General features: G+C 39.9%; 1 protein-coding gene across 2 annotated transcripts in view; it reads right to left on the reverse strand.

The window, feature by feature from the left end:
- The window catches only part of Prestin (solute carrier family 26 member prestin), a 230,624-nt gene that overhangs the window by 125,905 nt on the left and 85,281 nt on the right, over positions 1 to 19,438 (reverse strand). The window contains exon 1 of one of the 2 annotated variants that reach the window (XM_076204797.1): positions 10,510 to 10,823. The exons of the other annotated variant lie outside the window; for it this stretch is intronic. Coding sequence (XP_076060912.1) covers positions 10,510 to 10,559 — 50 coding nt within the window. The 5' untranslated portion in view covers positions 10,560 to 10,823. Of the gene's footprint in view, positions 1 to 10,509; positions 10,824 to 19,438 lie in introns of those variants that run through there. 2 annotated transcript variants of the gene reach the window in all.

Consider the following 19,438-nt stretch of genomic DNA (forward strand, 5'->3'; position numbering starts at 1 on the left):
GTGTGTGTGTGTGTGTTCAGATACAACGGTCATAAAGTCTCGATCCTGTGACCTTATGATTAGGAGTCTTGTGTCCTACCATCTTGCCAAGCAAAAGATTAACAGGACCATCTACGTACTGTAGACTAATAGGAGGTGGTAGCAGACTCCTAATGCTGATGTCCTGGGTCGATGCTACAATACTACTGGACTGGAATGGTAATAAATTTCGATCACGAGTCCAACACGTGATCCAAGACATAGGTTAGGCTAAAGAAGGAAATAGGCAAGAATTTATTCACCAATAGAGTGGTTAACGAATGAAATAGACTTAGGAACCATATAGCGAGTGCTGAAACAATTGGTTGTTATACGAGAAGATGAGATAACTTTATGAATAGGGGTAACAGGTGGTAAGGGACAAGGAACTGCCTGGTGTAGGCCTTATGGTCTCTTGAAGTGTCCTCCATTCTCATCTTCTTAATATAGAGGTGAGGTGGCAAAATGAAAAGTTAAGGCTAGAGTAGTGAGTTTATTCAGAACCAGACGTTTTGACCTCAAGGGTCTTCCTCAGTGGAAGACCTTTGAGGTCGAAACGTCTGGTTCTGAATAAACTCACTACTCTAGCCTTAACTTTTTATTTTGCCACCTCACCTCTATATTTGTCAATCTTTACTTATCTTAAGTTCTTAAAACCGTGTTGAATCTTTCTCACACACACATTTAAAGGTGGATCATTATATTGAATAGAGATAGATGAGCTTTAATCCATTGATGTTTTGGCTAATGCCTTCCTTGAAGGGAGTAATTGATCATCGTCTCTGTCTGGGCACGGTCCCCTAATGTCCTATATTACATCTTCCGCCGTCGACTTAGCCCAAACTCACGCCTCTCAAAAATAGTATTGAAACATCTGGGTCTAGTATTTACGGAAATGACCAAAGCATCATAGATATTTACGCAGCAGTTCCGGTAGGGTTGGTATTCCTGACTCAAAGATGCTCCTTGGATGGGTTATTCTTGGAACAAGTGCGTATATACAGCAGTTCCAGTAAGGTTGGTATTCCTGATTCAGAGGCTCGCCTTTGATCGATTATATATTCTTGAAATTAATGCGAATAAACAGCAGTTTTGGTAGGGTTGGTATTCCTGTTTCGAGTAGCTTCATTTGTTTAATTCTCCTTCCAATTACTGTAATTTTGGTAAAGTTGGTATGCCTGACACAAGACTTGTTCTATTGTTAAACAATTTTTTCGACTGTTGAATAAACACAGGGTTGGTATTTCTAGCCCAAGACTAATTTCTTTGTTCAATTATTCTTTCAACTGCTCCATTTTAGTATGGTTGGTATTTCTGACTTGATTATCTTTCCATCATTCCTGGAGAACATCGCAAGTGACGTCATCATAAACGTCATCATATCAAGTTACGTCATCCTACGCCATCGTAAACCCAGAGCTACTAACATAACGTTGAAGTGTTACTTTTCAGAAACTCGTTCAATGTGTGTGTGTGTGTGTGTGTGTGTGTGTGTGTGTGTGTGTGTGTGTGTGTGTGTGTGTGTGTGTGTGTGTGTGTGTGTGTGTGTGTGTGTGTGTGTGTGTGTGTGTGTGTGTGTGTGTGTGTGTGTGTGTGTGTGTGTGTGTGTGTGTGTGTGTGTGTGTGTGTGTGTGTGTGTGATTCCCCATGGTCTTGGATGACGTGTTGGACTCGTGATCAACAGCTATTTCCCTTCCGGGAGATAGCTCAGAGCTCATATATGACCGATCTATAGGTAATGCTGTGACCTTACACGCACACACAACCCCAGCTCCCCGCCCACGAGAGTTAAAGTAACGACTCGCAGCTCAGCGATATGGAAATTATTTCAGCCCTGGGCGGGATTCGAACCCGGACAACCGTAGTAGCGGCCGGGACCCCTAACCATTACGCTACGAGTCTAGTGTGTGTGTGTGTGTGTGTGTGTGTGTGTGTGTGTGTGTGTGTGTGTGTGTGTGTGTGTGTGTGTGTGTGTGTGTGTGTGTGTGTGTAAGATCGCAGCATTGCCCCTACATTAATGGTTCTCAACCTTCTCCTCTCCATTCGCCCCCCCCTCCCTCCATGAATTCTCAATATTCATGTGGCTCTCTTTCATTTTCCTCCCAAAATCCTACCCCGCCGAAAAAGGTAAAAAAAAAATAATAATAATAATAATAATAATGTCAATAAAATGTTGATGAAGAGAAAACATTTGCTTTATTACAAAGTTGACAATGATAACTATGTTATATTTCCTCTGTCAGGACAGGGTGATGGATGTTTTTATTATTATTATTATTATTATTATTATTATTATTATTATTATTATTATTATTATTATTCCTCACATCATACAGAAATGTATAACTTTTAACAGCAGGTCTTAAGCCCCCCTAAATCCTTGCCATGGCTCCCTTCGGTACCATGCCTGCCACTAAAGTTGAAATCCACTGCCTTAGATCTCTCTATATACGAGCTTTAATGTCGCATCTGGGAGGATAACATCTGCCGATCACGAGCCCAGCACATGATCCAAGATCATGGTATATAACACACATGCACTAGGTTCTCCCTTTTTTTTTTTTTTTTTTTTTTTTTGTGATGACAGTTTCATAGTTTGAAGAACATAAGGAGCCTACGACAGGAGGCGCGGGGTGGCTGCGGCCGAAGCCGTCACCATTTCCCCTACCCGCTTCTTGGACTGTTTGGGAAGGTAACATTCACTGCTGGAAATCGGACAGGAGTGCGGGATTCGAACTCACAGCTGAATGCGAAACCAGCACGTTTCCGATGACTGCCACCAATTAGTCGTCTATGATAATGCATACTTATGGACCAAAAGGTCTCCCGTCGGCATGCTCCGGCTTTGTAATCCTTTGTTATGCAAAAAAACACACAAGTCTAAAACTTTCTTACATTAGAGTGATAATTAGCCAGATCACCCTACGCCAACTTAGAAATGATCAAGACATTTTGGCTGAAATTCTGGGGCCTAATTTATGTCTAGACATAAATCTTCAAATCGGCGGACATTTTACCTAAATCAGCTGTCCATACTGTCGAGGTTATGTCTAGACATAAGCATTTAGGCCGCCAACTATAGGGATTTAGGTAAAATCTCCGCCATTTTGAAGATTGACGTCTAGACTCAGGGGTTAGGATCTTTTATAAACTCGGCCCTTGATTCGTTGCATGACAGCCCGCTACACTCCAAGGTCCTCCTTCGACCCCCTGAGTTACTCAAAACCACGCCAGCTGACGGTGCGACTGGATGACGGTTCTCTTTTCACTAATATCCCTGTCTCGATGCACTATGGCTGCGTTCCATGAAACGTGCTAGTCTCGCATTCGCTGAGTTGTGGGTTCGAATCCCACACTTCCCTCCGATTGCCAGCAGTGATTGTTTTGTTTCCTATCCCAACAGTCAAAAAAGTACATAGAGCAAAAATGACGGCTTCAGCCGCAACTACTCAGCGCCTGCTGGTATAGATTCTTCACTACCCTGCAGACTCCAATGCTGAGATCGTCCTGGACTGCATATGATGACTCTACTGTACACACGAATTCGAAATTGCAAAGAACGTCCTTCAACAACTCCTGCTATATACCACCCTATTCATGTGACGGCGCGAAGATGTGTACCCTCAGATTAACGTCGTAGCATAGGCGGTGTGGGTGTCCAAAAGAGCGTTTCTCAACCAGGGTTCCCCGGAACCCTAAGGTTCCGCAAAAGGTCCCTAAGGGTTCCGTGAGAACAAGTGAGATAAGCTAATGCACTTTTTATTTTTTTTATTTCATATACGTAATATAATTAAACACGCACGACATATTCTTGGTTATTGCAATAATATAGTATAGACATCATCCTATCTAACCTATTATTACGATGAAAATGCAATTTAATTTAAAGGTTACGCAAGGGTTGAGAAACGCTGGTCCAAAAGGACAGAACCACTAACAAACCGTAGATCATAACAACCAATCAACATCATGGCTATGGGTGTTTATCCTTAGGCGTATTATTTCCTCACTTATTTTTGGAAAACCGTAGAAAATTTGATCTCAAGTTTTGTCTTAAGTCTTAAGACATCATAAGACCTACACTAGGTACTTCCATGTCCATTACCACCTATCATCCCCACCCATAAAGTTATCTAACCTTCTCTCAAAACATCTGATAGTTTCAACACTCACTAACTAGATGGTTACAAAGTCTATTCCATTCGGTAATCATTCTGTTGGTAAACCAGTTCTTGCCTGTTTCCTTCTTAATTCTAAATACCAACACATGGCATCGCCTAAATGCCCAGGACGGTAGCTTGAGGCCTACGTTAAAGGATCCTTGTTCCACTGGAGCACCCAGAGAAGCACACACCTCGAATTTGAGCGTGTTTAGATGGCTGTACACAAAGTCGGCATGCTATTTGCTTTTGCTATTTCGTTGGAGTAGGAGCGACTTCGGTTTCAATATTCTAGACTTCCGTAAGAACATCTCAACAATGTTTAACATTCGTATAAGTTTAACTTCTCTTAGTTCGTTATTCAGCTTCTTACTAAAGGACGCAAGAGTAGTTTGACATTTGGATACTTAAAAAACAAAAGATCGTAACCGTAAGTCGTCTCTACTCAAACAAAGTAGCAGAATCAAGTAGCATGCTAGCGAGAAATACTTAAAGTGCGTTCCATCTTTACTGGGACTCTGGTGGACAACGGGTACTTGTATCATATCTCCAAACCTTTAAACGTACTGTCAGATTTGCAGAGAGGTCAGCTGGAGGGCAAAATAATGGTCACCATTCGAGTCAAGCTTCTTTGTAACCATTCCAACCAAGCTTCTTTGTTGCTTCGCATAACTGAGTCACTTTGTTTCCCGAAAACTTGCCCTTGACATGGTCGGGGATTGGCAGGATTGAAAAAAAAAAGCCGTCTTCAAACAGCACGGACACAAACTTCGCCGACAAAATTTAGGAAGACATATATCACCCATCGAAAAACAAAGCGATTTTCTTCCATATCAAAATGAATAACTCGTATGTATATATATGTTTTGAAAGCAGTGTGGTATACCAAGTCAGTGCACTTTGCACCAAAACGAACACCGACGCCCCGTCAATTCTCTTCCACTTTTCAAAATTCTGCGTGGCTGAACTTGCGTCTCAGTGTTTCTGATTCTGGCTTTAATCGTGGTTTTATTAAATCTATTAGGCCCGTGGGCGGCAAACAATAGTACATTAATTACAGTATTGTATTAGAGGACATGTCATCTATTACATGCATTCTTTACAGGGAAACATAATGTAATAGTCATTCAAGATTCCCCGAAATGGGGATGGCGAGTTAGTGGTACATCTTGCTTGTCGTGTTTATAAGTGTTACATACAATCATCATGCCTTGTCTCTGGGGAATATTGTCTGTCACCATGGGTCATTGGAGATAATAATGTTCAAGGGTGTTCACGTTAGGACGGTTATACAGCCTGCATGGTGATCATTGTGTCACATCATCCGTCTGGGAGCCTTGTCACACAGGTCGATTCCCAAGTCTGAGCCGAGAACGTCACAACATTGGGCCTCCGTACCATGGGCTGGCTTAATCATGATTGAAAAAGCAACATGTAGACAAGGGGCGTCGGTGTTTGGTTGACTGCAAAGTGTACTGACTTCTGCTACCACACTATTTTCAAAAGTTCATACTTTTGTATTTATCTATATAATAAAGTACGTTTATTTTTCGTGGGGTATGCATCCTCTGTACGAATGTTTCACTCTACTGTGAACAAAAAATCCATGAACCTTCTCTTATGTGACAATGAAGTGTAACAAAAAATAAATAAATAGAAAGCTCATCTAAAGAGTGCATGGTAACACGTGATATCTAGATGAATGCTGCATCTCGGTTGCAGAATTTATAGCCACTTTGCAGCAACAACTACATTTGAAAAACTACAGCTGTCTTTATTAAAAACCACGCTAGGTGGGTTATAAAAAGTATTATTTAGTAAGTAAGTATGCTCCAACAGCCACTAATGAAGTAGTTATATCGTACACTGCACATCGGTTGCATGTCGATACATTGTTGTTCGCCTCATAGACCTGATCTCTCTAATAGAAGAAAACAAAGAAAACATCGAATTGAGAAGAAAATAACAAGTGTGATATCAGGTTAGGGTACTGATGGGGACCCGGACATGTATATGTATGTGTGTGTGTGTGTGTGTGTGTGTGTGTGTGTGTGTGTGTGTGTGTGTGTGTGTGTGTGTGTGTGTGTGTGTGTGTGTGTGTGTGTGTTCGCATCCGACCTAGATATGGACCAAAAGGTCTCCTGTCGGCATGCTCCGCCTTTGTAATCCTTTGTGTGTATGTGTGTGTGTGTGTGTGTGTGTGTGTGTGTGTGTGTGTGTGTATTCACTTGGTCTTTGGATCACGTGTTAGACTCGTGATCGACAGCTATTTCCCTCCTGGAAGAGAGCTCAGAGCTCGTAGGTCCGATCTATGGGTAATGCTATGACCTTGCACACACACACACACCCAACTCCCCGCCCACGAGAGTTGGAGTAACACCCCTCAGCGCTGCGATACTGATGTGTGTGTGTGTGTGTGTGTGTGTGTGTGTGTGTGTGTGTGTGTGTGTGTGTGTGTGTGTGTGTGTGTGTGTGTGTGTGTGTGTGTGTGTGTGTGTGTGTGTGTGTGTGTGTGTGTGTGTGTGAGAGAGAGAGAGAGAGAGAGAGAGAGAGAGAGAGAGAGAGAGAGAGAGAGAGAGAGAGAGAGAGAGACAGAGATAGAGAGAGATAGACAGATAGATAGATAGATAGAGAGAGAGAGAGAGAGAGAGAGAGAGAGAGAGAGAGAGAGAGAGAGAGAGAGAGAGAGAGAGCGAGAGAGAGAGGAACGAACAATGGCGACAGCAAGTGAAGGAAATAAAAAGCTCAACCCTGAAAGTGATTACGAAAAAATCGCAAATCAAGTTGAAAACTGGGATCAGGAAAGACAAATGACGTATTGAAAATATTTTTGTACGACATGAAAAAAGTAAATAGATCCACAGTTACATTCAGTTATAACATTTCAGTTTAAGGGGTAATATCAAAGAACTTATCAACATAAGGTAATTTGTTAACACAGTTAACAAAAGAAAACAAATTAAATCAAAACCAAAAACCGATTCTAATCATCTAATAACCTATGAGAACTAAGAGATGAATGATAATGACAGTGTGCATACAACTTCGCCAAAGAAAACCTTATAAAGCAGAAGAAATTCGTGGAAGAAATGGATTGGAAGGAAATCAGACAAACATAAGAAACAAACAAATAAATACGTAAAAATCTTTCAGTTGTGAAAAAGTATGTACCAATATGAGTGGCAGAGCATCTCAAGAAGGACTGGCTTTAACCCTTTAAACTCCGATGACAAGATTCTTGTCATTTGGTCAAATAAAACAAAAAATCATATAACACCAAAATTTTGTGATCAAACACCAGAAAAATATGACGTCAGTCCTCGCGCGGTCAAGCCGCATCAGATGATATTCGGATGTACGGGCCGGCGCGAGGCCTACCATATCCGGTTTTTCGTATCTACACCACAAGCGGCTGATATGAGTTGAATGGGTTAACATAAGGTTTAAAACAGCAGAATAGAATTAAAGTATAGGAAAGGTAGGTGGGTAACAATATGACGGAAAAAGAATACAAGATAACCAGGAACAAGTACCAAACAAAATAGAAAATGGATGAAACTTTAAAGAAAAAAAGTATAATTGATCAATGTAAACATGAACCTAAACTGTTCTATAAATTTGTAAATGACTGAGACAAATGAAAGAAATATCTAAGTTAAATGTTGATAGGATAGTATATAACGAGGCAAAAAACAATCTGTAACAATCGACACAATTTTTCAGTAGATATTCAACCAAGAAAATTAATCCGAGGAGAATTTTTTTTTAATCATATTAGAATGGAAGTTTGGAAAGTACATTAATTATTTAGTACACTGGATGGGGGAATTGTCTCAGGACCAGACGGGATTTCTAATTGGATACTCAAACGATGCAAACAACAGCAGGTGGGCCAGATCCACGAACTAATTGTGTGTTCTTCGGAAGAAAGACAAGTATCGAAAGACCGGGAAAAGGCAAACGTGGCCCCAATTTCTTAATGGGGTTGATAAAGAGAAACCCTTGACTTAGAAAAGTGCCCTTGACTAACATAACAACCAGATTGTTAGAAAGAATTGTGGAAGACAGTCGGACATAATATTCGGAAATGGAGGGGGGGGTGGAGTCTTGTCATATACCATATTCGATTTCAGAAAAGGAAAATTTGTGGATCGATAACAGTTGACATGCTGTATGAGAGGGTTAGGTGGAGAGTGTATATCTGGATCTGGAAAAGGCTTTCGATAAGGTACCTCACAGAACACGAATGTGGAATTTGGGCATTGTAGGGAAACTCTGAGGATATTCATGAATGGATGAAGGATTTCCTGATAAAGCGACTCATAAGAACGGTTATCACAGATGAGATTTTGGATGGGACATATGTGATTAACTGTATCATACAGGGTTTGGTCTCGACATCTGTAATATTCCTGTATACGTTAACGACATGGTAGATAGAACTTAGACCAACCTATTCTTATATAATGCAAACGTAATGAAAAGAGTCAAATATGAATATATACACAAATAAATAGATACATGATAATTAAACAAGTGAAGGTGACTGGAAATCACTAAAGAAAGATCTAGTAATACAAATACTAGGGACCAAAAGGTTTCTTATCAGAATGTAGCTCGTTTGACTATATTGACGAAGATATGAGGAGAAAGCTCATCAGAATTTTTTTTTTCAGTCCGTAACTGGAATACGCAGTAATAGTGTGGTCTTCACATTATATATACATATAGATATATATTATATATATATATATATATATACTTACATATATACATATATATACATTCATATATACATATATACACACACACACACACACACATATATATATATATATATATATATATATATACATATATACATACATATATATATACATATATACATATATATATATATATATATATATATATATACACACATACACACACACACACACACACACACACACACACACACACACATATATATATATATATATATATATTATATATATATATGTGTGTGTGTATATACATATATATATACATATATGTATATATATATGTATATATATACATATATATATATATATATATATATATACATATATATATATATATATATATATATATAACGCTTTTGCTCTCATCTCCTAATATGAAGTCTACTTCGTTCTTTGTTGTTCCATTTGGACTTCTCCAGGTCCATTTACGACCTACACGCTTTTGGAAGAGAGTGTTCATTATCATATATATATATATATATATATATATATATATTATATATATATATATATATATATATATATATATATATATATATATATATATATATATATATATATATATATAACGTAGAAACCACTGTTGGAGTAGAAAAGACTGGAAACGGGGAATTATATATTTCGATTGCAAACTGCAATCCTCTTCAGTAGATACAAATAAGAGAGGGGGTGCTGTTTAAGTATATATATATATATATATATATATATATATATATATATATATATATAATATATATATATATATATATATATATATATATACATATACATATATATATATATATATATATATATACATATATATATATATATATATCATCAGTTCTTCTACATAGTATTTCTTATTTTTTACCCCCAAAAAATAATAAATTATGGTTTTTACCACATTTTTTCTTGTAGGAAAATTTTTAGTAAATGATGATAATAAAATTTGTCAGTCGACCGTTAGATCGAAGAAAATGGACCCGTTTTCTTTCGATATTAGTACTCTCGCATGGGATATGATCATTTCGCACAAAATCGAACGAATGTATAATTTAACGTAAAACAATATAAGAATATTGTAGAATACTATCATACATATGGAAATAAGTTGCGAAATATTATAAGTATCCTGGATAATGTATAATAGTAGTCTAAATCATCGAATTGACAGTCAAAATTCAAAACAAACCAATTTGAACCTGCCAACAGGTCGCGAATACAGGCCAAGCTAAATAAAGAAATTAAGCAGGCCGAGGCTAGACACAACCTGCCAGGACACGGGTAGGTATACACATGCACGTTCTCCGTGGACCCATATGTATGTGTACCTCCATACGTATGCATGATTCTTACGTGCACATGCATACGCCTGGTCCAGTCGCACCTACAACGGAATACACAAACACGAGACATTGAGCGAGAGCTGGCATCCACATTACAGTACTTGCATCCATGTATGCATGACAGCCATGCTGGTCAGAACGTTGCATTGCATATCGACTAAGCGTTGGTCTTGGTTCGCTCGAATCTAGGAGACAAGACAAGGTCTTTTTCAAGACCCCCCCTCCCCCCAATCTCACCGTGCCGGGCCAGGGGGTGAATGCGGCAAGAGCTCTCGTGGCGGTTTCATACTTGTAGAAGTTAAAGGTAGTCTCCAACGTCGGTAGCTCTTTTAGAAAATCACTCTCGCACGCACACACATATGCACAAAAACAACACCACCGAAAACCGGCCTTGTCACACGGAACGAAGTGCACTGACAGCGCCGGCAGCGGGCGGTTATAATTTGAATGCTTGTGAGGTTTCTGTCCGCCTTGTTGCCACTGCCTGAGGCGACTGTAGCCTTGGCGTCTGACCCCACCGCCGACACGGGCCGTGGAGGATGCCACTGTGCCTGTGCGTGGTGCGCAACACCGTATCACGGTGGAGACTGTTTCATACCTGGTGTGATAAGGGGCGGGGTTGCTACCATTCGCTCCTACGCGCTAAATATTCGCCTTGCGTGAAGCAGAGTTAAAGTCGTCTCGTAAGACTCAACACTCAATTAATCATGAATTTCCTCAAATTTAAATGAAAAATTATCTGGCCTCTGATAACATAAAATTCTTAAATGAAATCAATTCGCCTTATTTCTATTAATTAAAAGTTAAAGAAAAGAGTGAAACAAAAGAAGAAAAGAAAAGTCGTTATCGGAAAAAAAGAGAAAGGACGTGACGTCACGACGACAACGGAAAACTATCAAAACAAAAGCGCCCTCAATGGTGATCTTCATGTCGTTTTTCATCCCTTAGTGCCGTTAGAAGATATCAGTTATCCATAGAGCTAAATATAATCGATAAATTGTCTCCATCAATCAAGGTTCCTTTTGTGAGCGGTTATGTAGAATTTGGTTGAATGAAATTGCCTGGCATTATAAAAAAAATATGCCCACAAAGATTACACATCACGGTACCAAGAGAGGTTAAGAATTAGATTAAATTTTACTCAGTCCAGCCCTGTGGAGACTTTCCCCGTAAAGGTAAAGTCTACCTCAGAACGCGTTTCATTCAACTCGGGCGCTTTCAGTTTTAGTGAAAAGAGGTCTTCTTCAGCAGTCTAAAGAACAGTAGTCCATAAACCATGGGGTATTTGTGAGGAAAAGGTTTACAACTTGTGGACTATAGACCACCTAGTGGGACCACAAATCGATGATGTTTAGTGACATAATTTAGTGTCCAAATGGTCTTCTATAGAGGACAATGAACAGCAATACATAGAGTATGGAGAAAGGGAGTTTTAAGACACAACCGGAAATTGGATAGAGCCAGGGATGAAGTACTCTTGAGCAATAAAGACTATTTTCGGTAATTTTGGTACTTTCAGATGTTTAAGTAACTTTAGTAGTTAAATTTTCTTTAAATTCAGTGGTTTGGGTAGCTTTGATAGTTTTGGTGGTTTGATGATTTAAGTAATTTCAGTAGGGTCCAATTAAGTAGTTTTGGCCATTTCGGTAGCTTTAGTATCTTCAGTACTTTTAATAGTTTCAGTATTTTCGTTCATTTCAGCATCTTTCTTTTAGTTTCATTAGTTTTCGTAGTTATGATACTTTCAGTGGGTTCAGTCTCAGTGACTATTTCACTAGCTTTGGAAATTGTAGCGGCTTCAGTAGATTCTCCTATTTGTAACTTTAGTAGCTTCGGTCTCTACCCTGTGTATCAAGATTTAAATACAGTGTAGTGATAAAAACCACGTTCAGTGGTGGACACTCCTAGTCGATGTCCGTCTTTGCATTAATTCTCTTCAATGCAGTGACGTCATCCAAACGACCCTGGCCTGAGGACTTGATCCATTACCGTGAGTCAGAATAATGTATGTGAAGATTACCACCGTTTTGATCTCTCTCGATCTCTCTCTCTCTTTCTCTCTCTCTCTCTCTCTCTCTCTCTCTCTCTCTCTCTTTCTCTATCTATTTATCTATCTCTCCATCCATCTATATATCTGTCTATCTATCCATCAATCTATCTATCTATCTGCCTGTCTATCCATACATTTATATATCTATCTATTTATCTATCTATTTCTCTCTCACACACACGCATGCAAGAGCTCTCGATCACGAATCCAGCACGTTATCCACAACGATGGCGAGTCGTGCACGTACGTGCGCGCACAGGGAAAGTCCTCGACGACATCCGTTTCAAGACGTTGGCATTATGATAAGAGATAATTGATGTTAAAAGATATTTTATATAATAAATAGATCGAAAGATGGCCTCGGGAAAAAAAAAAGTTCTTTCCATTACCGAATAAAATCGTCTTCGGTCAACCATGAAAAGAAATATTTCCTTTTATCATGTCGCTGGTTTGAGTTGACTTGCATCTCCCGGTACGCCACAAGCTATCTTGCTCTATCCTGTGACGTAATGTCGTCCGCTGAAGTACCCCCTGAGGTTATGATACATCTCATGCTGCCAGGAATATTGAGTCATTTCGTAATATTGCTTTCCATGATGCAATCGCCAGTGGTGTCTGGTATCTTTAGTATCCATACGCCCGTTAGTATTTGGTATTTCCTGCAGATTACTTTTTGTGATCCTAACCTGGTATTACCTGATACTAATTGATTACCTGAAAATGGTACCTAGCACCTCGTTCAAGTTGTTGACGTCATGTCGTTTTCGTAAGAATATATCTCATTGTAGCCATTGCTAGCGATGTCATTTAGATAATGTCGGTATCATATTATTTTCTAGGTAATGCTAAGCGATTCTATTGAACTGAAGAAATCCTCGATAATCAAATATTTGTCTTTAATGAAAACAACTTCAGTTTTCTTAAACAGGTTTCTTGTTTAATCTTTATTTTTTGTCTATTTTTTCCTATCATCTCCTATAGATCCATAATATAATTACACAGAATTACTGACTGACTTTTTTAAGTAGTAAATGTTTGTCCCGCATTATTCACATGAAATTATTTTTCAGTAAAAAACCCGTTTTCTTAGAAAACGTGACATACACAGATACTGCATATAATTCACCATGGTCTTGGATCATGTGTTAGATTTGTGATTGACAGATATTACCCTCACGGATGAGAACTTAGAGCTCATATATGGCCCGATTTATGGGTGACGTTGTGACCTTACACATATACACATACCTCCTTGCTCACCAGAGTTAGGATGCCGACTCCTAGCGCTGTGATACTTCTCATTACAAATTATCCCGACTGAATATTCCCAATTAATTTTTACTAACCAAAGGGACAAATTGTACTGACTGACGCCAGACGATTTTATTCGTCTAGGACTCTAGGGTATAGCGACCAAAGTTTTTTTTCTTAACATTTTGAAGATTTTGCAAAGAGAATAAGCAACAGCAACGCATAAAGAGGGTATGTGACTAAAGCGTTAAAGAATCATTAGTTTAGGTTCTAGTGTTTAGAGTGACGAACCCCTAGAGAGGGGGAGGGACTAAGGCATGAAGAAGAAGAAGAAGAAGAAGAAGAAGAAGAAGAAGAAGAAGAAGAAGAAGAAGAAGAAGAAGAAGAAGAAGAAGAAGAAGAAGAAGAAGAAGAAGAAGAAGAAGAAGAAGAAGAAGAAGAAGAAGAAGAAGAAGAAGAAGAAGAAGAAGAAGAAGAAAACAGAGGAAGAGGACGATGAACGTGTATGCAAAGAGAAATATAGATAAAAAGAATTAAACATTTCACGAACTTCTGAAACAGAGCAGTTAAAGAGAGAGAGAGAGAGAGAGAGAGAGAGAGAGAGAGAGAGAGAGAGAGAGAGAGAGAGAGAGAGAGAGAGAGAGAGAGAGAAAGGGAAGAGATCAAATCAGCATTCCTATATTTCCTGGCAGTTGGAAATTTACAAATCTTAAATTCACAGCTAGCTTTTCCCTACCAAGAAAAATATTTTTATTGCAGTGGTCATCACTCTATCTATCCGGTATACATTCATCTCCGCGACATGCTAAAGTGGTCAACAATGAACTAAAGAACAGCAATACATAAATATGGGGTTGAAAACACATTGAAAAACTTCAGCCCTAACTAGTAAAGGAACTTAGCATATTAGCACTACAGAATATGAGTATTATCTGCATAATCAAGGAAGTATGTGATACTATTATTCATTGCATTCTGCTTCTGCTTTCCACAAGAAAAAAATGATCTTATGTAAAGTTATGAGCTTCGTTCTTGTTCAAGAAATATTGTTTTTGATGTACGACGCGGGGACACACACAGACGACATTACGTCATCATCATCGCTACTCACGGAACTCCATAACATTGCGCAACAGAATAAGCTATACTCGTTCATTTTTCAGTATACCCTCCACATAGCCAGTAACATTATGCAATGTTGAATATTTTACAATAATCCTAATGTTTCAAGAAGTATTACTTATCTTATTTTGCTTTTCCTAGCTGTTATTTTATTTAGTAATGAATGAAAGCAACCTCACCCACACGCTCGCTTTCCACCGTTCAATTGGACATTTTGCAACAAATCCAACTAGACCAGACATATCTTGGTCAACTTCTTCTCCTCTCCCCTTACAAGTCGTCAATTCATTTTCAACTTTTACCTTCTCCCTTTCTCTATCTAAACACCCTAAACTCTCTTCTGAAGCGTTCTAACTATATATAACTAAACACCCATGTAAATGGTTCTATATATCAATAAAAAACTTTGACGAAAAGAAATCATATTGCCCTTGTCTTAGGACAAAGAGAAATATTCCATTCAGTACTAACATAGGTACTGACCGTTACCTCCCGCTGCCCTCCCCCCCCACTCCGAGGAGACCACCACAAGACGTCCTTTAGGAACGTGTCCCTTGACTTGTTCGTGGTCTTTGACATTATGAGGTGTTCTTGCTGATTTTGGTGCCGGTTCTTGTTCGAGTCGATGCCGGGGCAGTCGCTGATCTCTCCGGTGGCGTGGTCAGCAACGGATGTTTCACTATGACTTCCGGAAGCACACACACACACACACACACACACACACACACACACACACACACACACACACACACACACACACACACACACACACACACACACACACACACACACACACACACACACACACACACACACACACACACACACACACACACACACACACACACACACACACACACACACACACAACTAGGTATGATAAGATAACACCCCTCTCTCGCTTTCTCTCTCTCTCTCTCTCTCTCTCTCTCTCTCTCTCTCTCTCTCTCTCTCTCTCTCTCTCTCTCTCTCTCTCTCTCTCTCTCTCTCTCTCTCTCTCTCCACTGTCGGTGGTATACCCACATTATGCAAGGCACCCATCACTTCAGGTTCAATGAACATCTTCAGTTTTGCATAAAAGTGGCCACTGTCGACATATGCAGTATATGTATGTATATATATATATATATATATATATGTATATATATATATATATATACATATATATAAATGTATATATGTATATATATGTATATACATATATATACATATATATACATTATATACATATATATATATATATATATATATATATATATATATATATATGATCAACACTGAATGGGTCCCAGCGAATAGAGATAAATTTTTATCAACCACAATGCACTTTAATTCTAAGCCAACAACATCGGGTGATCCGTGGAGGCAACATGTAGAAATTGAAACGTGGTACGGCAAAGGACTCGAACCCGGCTAGCGCGTAACAAGTGTTGTAGTGACTTGATCCATTGCTCCATCAAGAGAGATGTAAGTTGAGCGCAACTTTTCTTATATATTTGTATGCTCGAGTTACATACACATACACGAAATTTTGCGTTCAACCCATCTCCACTATGATGATACAATTGGTAAGTAAACGAACGCGGGAAAGTATTTAATCAACACTGAATGGGTCCCAGTGAATAGAGATACATTTTTATCAACCACAATGCACTTTAATTCTAAGCCATCAACATCGGGTGACCCGTGGAGGCAACATGCAGAAATTGAAACGTGGTACGGCCAAGGACTCGAACCCGGCTAGCGCGTAACAAGTGCTGTAGTGACTTAATCCATTGCTCCATCGAGAGATACTCTCTTGATGGAGCAATGGATTATATATATATTATATATATATATATATATATACCCCGTCTGGGGTATTGGCTGCCCCGTCTGGGGTATTGGCTGCTCTTCGTCTGGGGTATTGGCTGCCCTTCGTCTGGGGTATTGGCTGCTTGTTATTGTGGCAAAGTAACATGCAGTCGATACTTTAGGGTCTATATGGGGCGCCCCTACGGACCAGAGCCACACATCATTTTGTCTATGATAGAAGAAATTCTGTTCATAGAGAAATGATGACACTTTTATACTACGACTGTCCCTCCGTTATGCTGTCCCCCAACCCCTTGTTGCTGTCCTGTACCATTTCTCTGAGTATTCTCTTTCTGATTGGGGGAATTCCCTGTGGTGGGGGAAAAGAATACTGCCACCAAGTTTTCCCACTTGGATCGTAAGAGGCGAGAAGAAAGGGACGGGGAGAGGGACTAGGCATCCTTCTCCCTGTAGCCCCAAGGGCAACTTCCTAAATCGAAAAGAAAAGGCATAAGGGGTGCTGGCGGGCCTCGGGCCAGCACCCTAAGGTTTGGGTCTTTTAATGTGCGTGGATGTGGTACAGATGAGAGTAAAAGGGAAGAGATAGGTAGTATGTTTGTGAGAAGAAAGTTGGATGTGTTGGCTTTGAGTGAAACTAAGTTGAAAGGGAAGGGTGAGTGTATGTTTGGGAGTGTAAGTGGGAGGTTATCAGGAGTGAAGAGAGGGCGAGGGAGGGAAGGGGTGGCTATTCTAGTAAGTGAGGAGATAGGTAAAGGGGTAGTGGAGTGGAAGGAGGTTTCCTCAAGGATAATGTGGATGAAGGTGAAACTGGGAAAGGAGATGTGGGTCTTTGTAAGTGCATATGGGCCGGGCAGTGAGAAGAGCATGGAAGAAAGGGAGGCCTTTTGGATAGATTTAAATGAGTGCATAGAGGGTTTAGGAAGAAATGTCAATGTAATAGTACTGGGAGACCTTAATGCTAGAGTGGGAAATGGTCCAATCGATGGAGTGGTTGGGAAGTGTGGAGTTCCAGGAAAGAATCGTAGTGGAGAGTTGATGGTGGAAATGTGTCTAGAAAGAGAGTTGATGATAGCAAATACAGTGTTTCGGAAGAAAGTCAAGCATAAGTACACATGGGAGAGGGTGGTGGAGGGAAGGGTGGTAGATAGAGCGCTAATGGATTATGTAGTGGTAAATAGGATTATGATAGGAAGAGTTAAGGATGTACATGTGCTAAGGGGAGAGGGTGGGGGAATATCAGATCATTTTTTGGTGGAAGGTAAGTTGAGAGTGGAGGATAGATGGAGAAGGAGGAAAGGGACAAAAGGTAGGGAGGTTCTTAGAGTGAACTCCTTGAATGAAAAGGAAAAGGAGAAGGAGTACGAAAAGAAGCTGAAGGAGGAGTGGGAGGGAGTAAAGGATAGAGCAGAGATGGGTGTGGAGGAGGAATGGGGATGGTTCAAGGAGGGAGTCTTAAAGTGTGCAAGGATGGTGTGTGGAACAAGAAGGACAGGGGGAAATAGAAGAAAGGGTAGTGAATGGTGGGATGAGGAAACAAAGAAGGTTGTAGAAGAGAAGAAGCGAGCATTCACAGATTGGTTACAAAAGAGGACAGGGGAGTCATATGAGACGTACAAAGAAAAGAAAAGAGAAGTAAAGCAAAAGGTAAAGGAGGCAAAGAGGAGAGCAGATGTGAAATGGGGTAGGAGTATGACAGAAAATTTTGAAAGTAATAAAAAGATGTTTTGGAAAGAAATTAAGAGAGGAAGAGGAGGCGAATCAAGTAGGGAAGAAAAGGTAAAAGGTACAGATGGAGAGTTGATAATGGAAGAGATGGCAGTGAGGGAAAGATGGGCAGAATATTTTAGGGAGTTGCTGAATGTGAAGGAGGATAGGGAAGGAAAGATAGCTGCAGTGGGAAATACGAAGAAAATGAGAGTGATGAGTGAGGAGAATGGAGGAGAAATAAGGAAGGATGAGGTGAAGGCAGTTGTAAAGATGATGAAAGCAGGTAAGGCACCTGGTCTGGATGGATGTCATGCAGAATGTCTGAAAAAGGGAGGTTCAGTGATAGTGGACTGGTTGGCGAGATTATTTAATGTTTGCTGGAGAGAGGGTAGAGTACCGGAGGACTGGAGTAGTGCCTGTATAGTTCCTCTTTACAAGGGAAAAGGGGACAAGTGTGAATGTAGTAATTTCAGAGGGATTAGCCTGTTGAGTGTAGTAGGGAAGGCTTATGGGAGAATCTTAATTGAGAGGATTAGGAGAGGAACAGAAGGAGTAATTGGTGAGGAACAGTGTGGTTTTAGGACGGGTAGAGGTTGTGTAGATCAGATCTTTGTGGTAAGACAGATATGTGAGAAAGCTATAGGAAAGGGGAAGGATGTTTTTTGGGCTTTTATGGATCTGGAAAAGGCTTATGATAGGGTAGACAGAAAGGCACTGTGGGAGGTTATGCAGATTTATGGGATAGAAGGAAAGCTTTTGGGAGCTGTCAAGAGTTTTTATGTGAGTAGTAGAGCATGTGTTAGGATTGGAAATGGAGAGAGTGAGTGGTTTGAAGTAAAGGTGGGACTTCGTCAAGGATGCGTTATGTCGCCCTGGCTGTTCAACTTATACATGGATGGGGTGGTGCGAGAGGTGAATGCTAGGGTAGTGAGTCAGGGATTGGAGATGGTTAAAGAAAATGGAGAAAAGTGGGAGGTGAGCCAGCTGTTGTTTGCGGACGATACTGCGCTTGTGGCAGGGTCAGAGGAGGGATTGAGGAAGCTGGTGGCAGAGTTTGGGAGAGTATGTGATAGAAGAAAGCTAAAGATAAATGTGGGTAAAAGTAAGGTGATGAGATGTACAAGGGGTGAAAGTGGCAGTAGACTGGAAGTGAACATTAAGGGAGAGCGACTGGAGGAAGTGGATAGTTTTAGATACTTGGGTGCAAGTGTAGCAGGAAAA

Source organism: Oratosquilla oratoria, chromosome 21, assembly GCF_046742065.1.
Source record: "Oratosquilla oratoria isolate Oo_2021 chromosome 21, ASM4674206v1, whole genome shotgun sequence".
In the NCBI taxonomy this organism is placed as follows: domain Eukaryota; kingdom Metazoa; phylum Arthropoda; class Malacostraca; order Stomatopoda; family Squillidae; genus Oratosquilla; species Oratosquilla oratoria.